Source organism: Melospiza georgiana, chromosome 9 (genome assembly GCF_028018845.1).
Source record: "Melospiza georgiana isolate bMelGeo1 chromosome 9, bMelGeo1.pri, whole genome shotgun sequence".
Taxonomy (NCBI): domain Eukaryota; kingdom Metazoa; phylum Chordata; class Aves; order Passeriformes; family Passerellidae; genus Melospiza; species Melospiza georgiana.
In genome coordinates, this window is record NC_080438.1 from 26,126,514 (window position 1) to 26,134,699 (window position 8,186).

At 44.5% G+C, this 8,186-nt stretch overlaps 1 protein-coding gene across 1 annotated transcript in view; it reads right to left on the reverse strand.

The window, feature by feature from the left end:
- Positions 1-7,538, reverse strand: part of CC2D1B (coiled-coil and C2 domain containing 1B) — a 28,433-nt gene extending 20,895 nt beyond the window's left edge. Inside the window, exons 1-5 of the mRNA XM_058030745.1 lie at positions 7,495-7,538; positions 7,050-7,153; positions 4,252-4,393; positions 1,512-1,621; positions 632-751 (exon numbers count right to left, since the gene is read on the reverse strand). Of these exons, the coding sequence (XP_057886728.1) occupies positions 632-751; positions 1,512-1,621; positions 4,252-4,393; positions 7,050-7,124 (447 nt within the window). The 5' untranslated portion in view covers positions 7,125-7,153; positions 7,495-7,538. The remainder of the gene's footprint in view (positions 1-631; positions 752-1,511; positions 1,622-4,251; positions 4,394-7,049; positions 7,154-7,494) is intronic.
- Between the last annotated feature and the right edge of the window lie 648 nt (positions 7,539-8,186).

Here is an 8,186-nt window from a genome sequence, read left to right on the forward strand (position 1 = left end):
AGTTCAGTGACAAAAGCAGCCTAAGCAAAGTCATGAGCAGCTACTTAGAAACTCTCCACAGCCACAGAGACCCTGCAGATGGCTCCTGATGTAATTATTGCCATTATCTCTATAGAAACCCTCTCAATCCCATTTACTAACAGGCCCAGTGTACAAGGCACTGGAATCTGTGGCACACAACAGAAACATGCAGTGACTGAATAAAGGATTTGACTGCATGAGGACTGACAAATTTAAGCTGAGACAGATAATGCTACTGAGAAAAACCCTAAAACTATTGAGTTATACCATGTCTCACAATTTCAGCACACTGCTCAATATTCTTAGGGAGAAGATACGGACTCTGGAAGCCTGCACTGCAGTCTGCATGCTCCTATGTATAATGAGGGACAAGACAAGCTTGTGTCCAATTGTTTACCTCTTCAATTCTATGCTAACATCAGAATTCACCCTTGGAACAAAGCAAAAGGATCACCTGCACTCATACAGCACTGCTTTCCTTGGAGGAAACAGCAATAGTTTTTTCTCCCCTGGAAGACAAGGCCTCCCCAGATGCTTGACAATGACCCTCATACAAGCCAAGTGACAACAGTGATTCAGCAAAACTCAGAAACATGAAGCTCATTCCTACCTGTGACTGCAGTTCAGGTAGCTCAGCTTCTGCTTCAGCTGGGGATGGCTCTGTTGCTGTCATTTCATCCTCACAGCTTTCTGCCTCACCTTCTTCCCCCAGAACTTCTTGTAACTCTGCCTAAGGTAAAAGTAAGAGCCAACAAAAGGCATTTCCTCAAAATTTTCTCTGTCCTCAAAAGACAAAAATAAAATCAAGTCCAAAGTGTCAAAAGTTTGAATGGATCTTGAACCCAAGTTAAGAGTCTGAAGATCTTCTATCCCAGTCTTTTTAAAATTCAATTTTATTTTTTATTATTAATTTAAACTGGTTCCAGATACTACTGAAAAGGCACCCTGCAGCCCCAGGATCACCACACAAGCTTGTGGCTGAGGATCTGAAGCTGGAGAAGTTCAGAGAAATACTTTTACAAAGATTATGCAAACCTAAATTTCAAATTTCCAAAAAGCCTCTACTAGCCATGGCAGTCAAAACTACTGCTTAACACTCCTTCCCTAAACCCTGCCAGTGAGATGAGTCACTGAAACAACAAAGACTTTCTTGAGGTGTTCTCTCAGGCCAAAGCACTGCTTGAAGCAGGAGCAAAATGGTGGCAGACAGCACTTCAGGGAGACAGTCCCTGGCTGTCCTTCCCCACGACATGGAATGGGACTCCTGCTCTTCCCTCAATGCTCTAAGTCCCCCACACATATCAATGTTAGGAAACTCTCTTACTCTGCTGTGCAGGGGGATGGATCCTGCACAGACTTGCATCTAATGGTGCTTTTGCAATATTTTAGCTTCTCACCAGAAAGTTAACAGACATTTTTGCTAAATGCAGTTCTGTTAAAAAAAATACAAAAAATACATACTAAAACTTTTTGCTAATAGTTATGCATACCAGCAGGTCTGTATCCTTCTCCAAGTCCTCATCATCTGCATCTTCCTCTTCATTCAGGTCCTTCATACACTCTGCAGCCATCTTTTCAATATGATCCATGGGCAGGGGATCTGTAAAAGGAAATCCCAAGGAGCCATAAATCCTAAGGAACAGTTATACCCAGTTAACACTGGGTATAAATCCTGAAGGAGCTGCTACCAGCTGAAAGAACAGTGCCCTCCCCTCTTGTTCCCAATTTATTGCACAGTGTTGGAGGTAACTGAGAGCATATTGATGGGTAAAGGGCAGAGGCTGGGAAGTGAGCAGCCAGAAGAGCAGCACTGGTGTTTCTGCTGTGACACTTGAGGCAGGCAGTAAGCCACTTGCACATTTTCTGCACTGCTGTCTCGTGATGATGAGATTCAGCCTTTTCCAAATTTTTCTTGGCTCCTTCATTTTGCAATTTTGTTTCTGGTCTTCAACCTGGAAACTCTACTCAACTCCTCATTGCTGAGTTCTCATCTGTGCTTCATCCTGTGCCAACCACATCTTCTAAACTATCAACTTCCTCCACATGCTCTCCAAGGTGAGGTTGTTTGCCCACAAATCCCAATGGTCCACGAAAATGCCTCTGATACTTCCCTATGCAGACTCATGACTGTGACTCACCAGTGGCAGTAAAAGCTGCAGAAAATACAGATCTGCAGGACAGAGCTTTATAGTCAGTTTCAATGGATCCCACTCACTCCCTGCATTTGCTGAATCAGCTGAAAATTAACCCAGGTACTAAACTGTTTCTGTTCAAATAATCCAACTGACCCCATGGGCGCTTCAGTATTTGTATCAAACATGCTGCTCGTAAGTTTGACCCTTAGCAAAACTTGGACTGCAGGCCATACCCAAAGGCAACTGGCTGTGCAGAAAACTGCAGCAGAGGCAGAAAACCTAATCAAGCCTCCTCAGATGGTTTTTCAGCTCTAATCCTGTGCAGCAAGATGAGGCCACAATTTCAGACACGTGAGTGACTGCCCAGCTGGCACTTATCAGAGACAGCAGGGATCTCTGGGCTTAAGATGTTCCAACAGTGCAGCTTTTGCTGGAGGAGGAGGAGGCCATTCCCCCACAACCATCAGAGCTCCAGGATGTAATCCAGGAGGGAATTACTGCACCTGGTGCTCAGCCAAGACCCAAGCACATGAGTTGCACTGGATCCCTTTTTCCTGCCCTTTCCCAGACAGGATCTGCTTCTCCCCAGTCCCCACAGCTCCTCCTCTCCAGGCAGATGGAGACCTGTCTGCATCCTGGGCCAGGTCTCAGGAGTGCCCAGAGCCAGCTGCTCATCCTCCATGAGCTTCTAACCAAACCCACACACTTCCAATTCTAACAGGAAAACAGAATAGCTGCACACTGCTTTGGAAAATCCTTTTTTAACCACACATTTAGAAGGCACAGTACATGATAGGCATAGTAAATGTTAATTTTGCACTGCCTGAAGTTTTATTTTCCTCTTATGAATAAAAAGACCAAAACAACAAAATAAATGACATGACAGTGAGAGGGATGAAAAACTGATAACAATTCAAGAGCTCCTGATACACAGATTCACCCTCAAAGCATCATCCTGCAGGCTTTAGCCATGAGCAACCTACGTCCAATGGCAGAAGTTCTGCTATTATGCCTATTTGCACAATTGTGTTTATTAGCTTTAAGAGTTCACTAAAATTTTGAAATGTAGAGAGTGGAAATGATTTAGAATTTAGTTTCAGATACAAACTTGTCCTTTGTCTGTCATCAGCCACTGTGTTTATAGAGTTGTCTTGTCTAAACATTACAAAATTCTTCATTCCCCTGCTGCTCTGTGTGAAGCCCCTTCAAATATTACAGGGCAATGACTGCAGAGCTGCAAATAAGGCTGTAGGTGCACTATCCCCTCCTTCCTGCACCTGCTCACACACCTGTAGGTCCCCTTTTCCTTTCCCCAGCTCTCAGACAGGTAGGCAGCAAACCTGGTTCAGCTGAAAGCCGCCACAAGAACTCAGGTTTATTTTGGCAGAGGAGCTCCCGAGGCAGCTCAGCCTGCAGCTCCACAAACACAGACGTGCTCAGAGGCAGAGCATGCTCACTGAGGGGCCCTCACAGCAGCAGCAGCCTTGGCTCATGGCAGACTGCAGCCAGCCTGTAAACCACTGCAGAGCTGTGCAAACACCACCAGACACAACTAACAGCATTAAGAATGGTAACAGTCCATTCCAAGAGACACTGTAACCTGCATAACACAAGCTACAGGATTCTCCAAGTGACTGCATCAGTATCTGCCTCTGAAAATGGGATTCAGTTTTGGTTACAGACTCCCAAGTAACTAAAAATATAATGTTCATTATGTAAATTCACCCTTCAAACAAAAACACAAGAACAACCACATGACAAACAACCCACCCTCCACAAGAAACATCATTTCCCCTCTAAAATCATCTAGCGCCTACTACACCTTTTTATGACTTCATATGCTAAAAAAGCATCTCTTAATTTAGTCATTAAATGGGCCAGCCACCAGAGATCTTTTTCATACATCTACAAGAGCATCAACAGAAAAAAACTTTTACATTGTTTGTGGAGTAACAAATTAAACCTTTCAAAGTAAAGGAAAGAGCAGTTGCAAATTCAGTTTCTACCATTGATAGAGAAACCATTTTAGATAAATTTAAAGATTTTTTTAGATCAATTTAACAAAGTTAAATTAAATTCAGATACTTTAACTTACTTTTCACCTTTGGTTTTGGTTTTCCTTCTTTCACTTTTCCTCCTGTGATAGCAGCAAGCTCTGCCTCAAGGTCCCCATCATCCTCACCTTCCTCTGCAGCCAGCAGCATCTCTTCAGGATTGAAATCCACAAACAGCCCCAGCTGGAGCCAAGGGAAAATAACAGTACAGAATAATAAAATACCCTACTTAGAACAAAGATAAACCCAAAAACATTACACTGCATGGATTATTTAGACATTTTCACCATTCTGAATCCTGATCAATTTTTTACAGCCCACTATCACACCACCTGTATTACCACAACAATGCATCCCGGCACCCGTAACTGGTGTAAGGTACATAAATCTTAACACCCCACAAGTATCCCTTTAGAACTCTACACAAACCATTTCTTAAAATCAATCCTGTTTAACAGTCTGACATAACAAGGTAGAGTAAAATGCTGGTTTTACTGAGCCTCATGGAGCAGATAGCATCAGGGAAGTTCAGGGCAGTGCCTCCCTAACAGCTAAGCTAAAAAACATTCACTCATGGCTCACACACAACAGGTCTGACATGTGCACACTGCGCAGACTTCACCCTTGTCTCTTGAAGAAGCTACATTTATAAACACAGAACTGTTCTGTCTTCTCCTCACATCAGTTTTTAAATCTCAGAAACAAACACAGCCATTAAAACCCAGCAATGCCCACACTGCAATGGAGAAAACCATCAGAACTGGCTGGCACAGATCATCAGCTGAGAGATAACATCTCAGGGAACAGCATTAATAACAGTAATCAGGATATGGCAGCAGGGGTTAGCACTCTCTTGTGGCAAAACATTCCAAAGTACAGCAAAGGAATCTCTGGGGTCTTAGTCCAAAAGGTATTATTTTAAAATACCATTTCATCACTGTTTTTGTGTTTCTGGTTAAGACACTAACTGCCCCAGGAAAATAAAATTATCTTAAGTATGCTAAGACTTTTTATGAACATGAATGAACAGAATTAGATTCATCCTATGAAGAAGGTGAGGATTTCCTCAGACTTTTCCAAAACACAAGCCCTTATTGATCCCCCCATGGCCAAGGAGGCAGCACTTCAGCTTCTGTCCAGCACAGGAAAAAACATCAGCTGTCATTATTCTGAGGGTCAGCAATCTCCCTCTGTCCTGAGGATCTGAAGTGCTGCAAGAAGCTGCCTGTCAGTTTATAAATTAATGTGAGTAATAGTTGGTTTTTTTAACCCAGTAGGAATCAAAGTGCTGGTGGCTACTGCCCTGAAAGATTCTGTGCCCCTCTCTGGACCATTTTATAATCCCAGTCTTTCACCAATGTGCAGAACAGATGAGGAGCACACAGGACCTGTTCATTACCACACTGCAAGGGTGGACAGTGAAGCAATTGCAGCAAGCACACAAGTCAAGAACACAATTCAGCAGTTCCAGCTCCAAGTCCCAACCCATTCAAAAAGGAACATTTCCAATGAAATTAGCAGTACTGAAGCAATGTTTAATAAAACAGAAAAAATAAGTTATGGAAAGCTTGCAGTTGATACACTTCACAACAAAAAAACATTTTAAATTGAATTAATTTGAAAGCGAACAAGCCATTTGCTTCAAGAGACACTTATCTATGATGTAAGACAGGCTGAATAATTAACTGTATTGAATTAGGAATTAGTAAAAGATGTTAATCAGATCCTTGAATTACTCTCTGTCTTTTCAGAGTGAGGTTTCTTTTTTTTTCCCCAGAAGGAGGAAAATTATTTTCACCTTTTATCTTCTCCCCTGCTCAGACAAACTAAGTTATACACTGTCTGTCTCCCAGAGAAATGCAAACTTTCACACCGGAGCCATGGTGACATTATGGATCACTAACTACAGCATTCTGCCTCCAGTATGAGAACACTGGTTCCTAAGAAATCACCAAAGAGAACACCTTAGCTATTTCCTCTGTTCTAATAGCCTGTTACAATCCCTTTTCACATTCCTCTACTTTCTTACCAGTTATTCCACCTGTTACTTCCCTCAGTTCTTCAAAGGTTTCTGAAATTCCATTCTCATTCTAACATATTAATTAACTCTAACTACACTGTTTTCCCCTCAGTTTTCTACCCAGCATTTTGCCTTGACTGTATTTCTAATTTGACACTGTCGCCTGACTTGCTACACCCGCCAACCATGACTAATTATTGTTTCTCTCCACAAGACTGCTGAAACTCCATCCAAAGGTACATAAGTATGGGAAAAAACCCTCAACACACAGACACAGCTAAACTCACTTTTATCTACAGGAAAGGGGCACATCAGTTTATCTGTTACATGAAAATGACTATACAAAGGGAAATTAAAATTAACTGTCTCTTGTTTAGCATCTTAATATTCTCCCTTATTTTGTTACCTGATATTCTGCTATTCTTATTTCTGTGTTCTTAGAGATATAAGGAAAGCCTCCACAGAGTCACTGAAGTTATTATTAAATCTCAACATAGCTGGGCTAAGAAAATACTGTAAGCATGAGTCATGAGGTCTCATGCAAAGATTACAGCATTACAACACCGTGCCTTCCCTGCAAGACCTCCACAGCTGCCTATCAGATATTTACTCGAAGAAGAAGGCATTAAAGAAGGAAGGAAAACAGGCACCACACAATCTAATTTTCCCCATGATCCTGCAATGCTATTACCACATGGGAGACTCTGCAGGAAAACAGCAGCGAGAGGTCTGAGCGAGACCATCCCGAGGAGCAGAGGGAGTGGGAGGTTTCCCTGCCTGCTCTGCCACCACATCTCCCTGGCCCTTCAGCCTCCTTACCTGCTTTGCAACTGCAGCTCCCTGGCCCTTTGCCTGAGGGCTCTTTTTAGGTCTTCTGCCAAGCATTTGGTTCATGAATTTCAGAGGGCTGTGTCTCTGTAGGACTGAGAGCACACGGAACTTAAAGTCAGCGCCTGCCCGTGCCAAGGCAAAGCCCGCCGGACGGAGGCGGGCGGCGCGACCCCGCCGCTTCCCCGGCTCTCCCTCAGAGCGCTCCCCGCCGTGAGGGCAGCGGGGGCAGCGCCGCGGGACGCGCTCCACGGGCCCAGGGAGCCCGGCCCGGCCGCGCCCGCGCTCCTCCCGGGCGGCTCGGCAGGACCCGGCGGGCAGGGCCGGCTGCGGGCGCTCCCCGGCCGGAGCAGGGAGGGACCGCGCGGGCGATGGGCCGGGAGCCGCGAGAAAAACCGCGGAGAGGCCGCCCGGAGAGAGCCCGGCCCCGGCTCACCTCGGCTCCCGCCCGTGCGGCCGCAGCTCCGGCCGGCGCGCTCGGGGTGGGCCCGCCCGCGGCGGCTGCGCGGCTGCGCGGAGGGGCGGGCCCGGAGGGAGCCGCGGCCCCGGCTCTGGCCGAGCTGGCCCCGCACACAGCCCCGGCACCGGGGCGGCTGCTGAGGGTCGGCCCTGGATTGGGATCGGTCAGACAAAGGAGTTGGGTATCCAAATGGCACCAGTCGTGTTCGAGGTATTGTTAGATTCCTCCATTCCAGCAGCGAGCCTGCCTCGCAAAGTGGGAGTTCCGTTTAATTATGTTGGATTGCAACCTGGAAGTTCCTTTTAATTATGTTAGTAAGGAAAAGTTTAAGCCCGTTTCAGCAATGCCTTTCATTGGATGTAAGTCACTGAGGAAAATCTACAGAATGCCAAAGACACCATGAGCCTTAAAAAAAAGTGATGCAAGTAATCTTCAAATAACCCATTCCAACCAAGTTCATAGACCTCAGTCAAAAGCTACCAGCAATTAAAAATACTTCTACAAAGAAATAGTTTGAAATACTTAAAATGCTTTGAAATTAATTCTTTATTATTAAAAGAGTGCTTTCATACATCAAACAAATAAGGAAAGCCTTTTAAAAAATACATTTCATTATTTCCATTTTATCAATAATTAAAAAACAAATAAAAATAGACGGTATTTAAAAT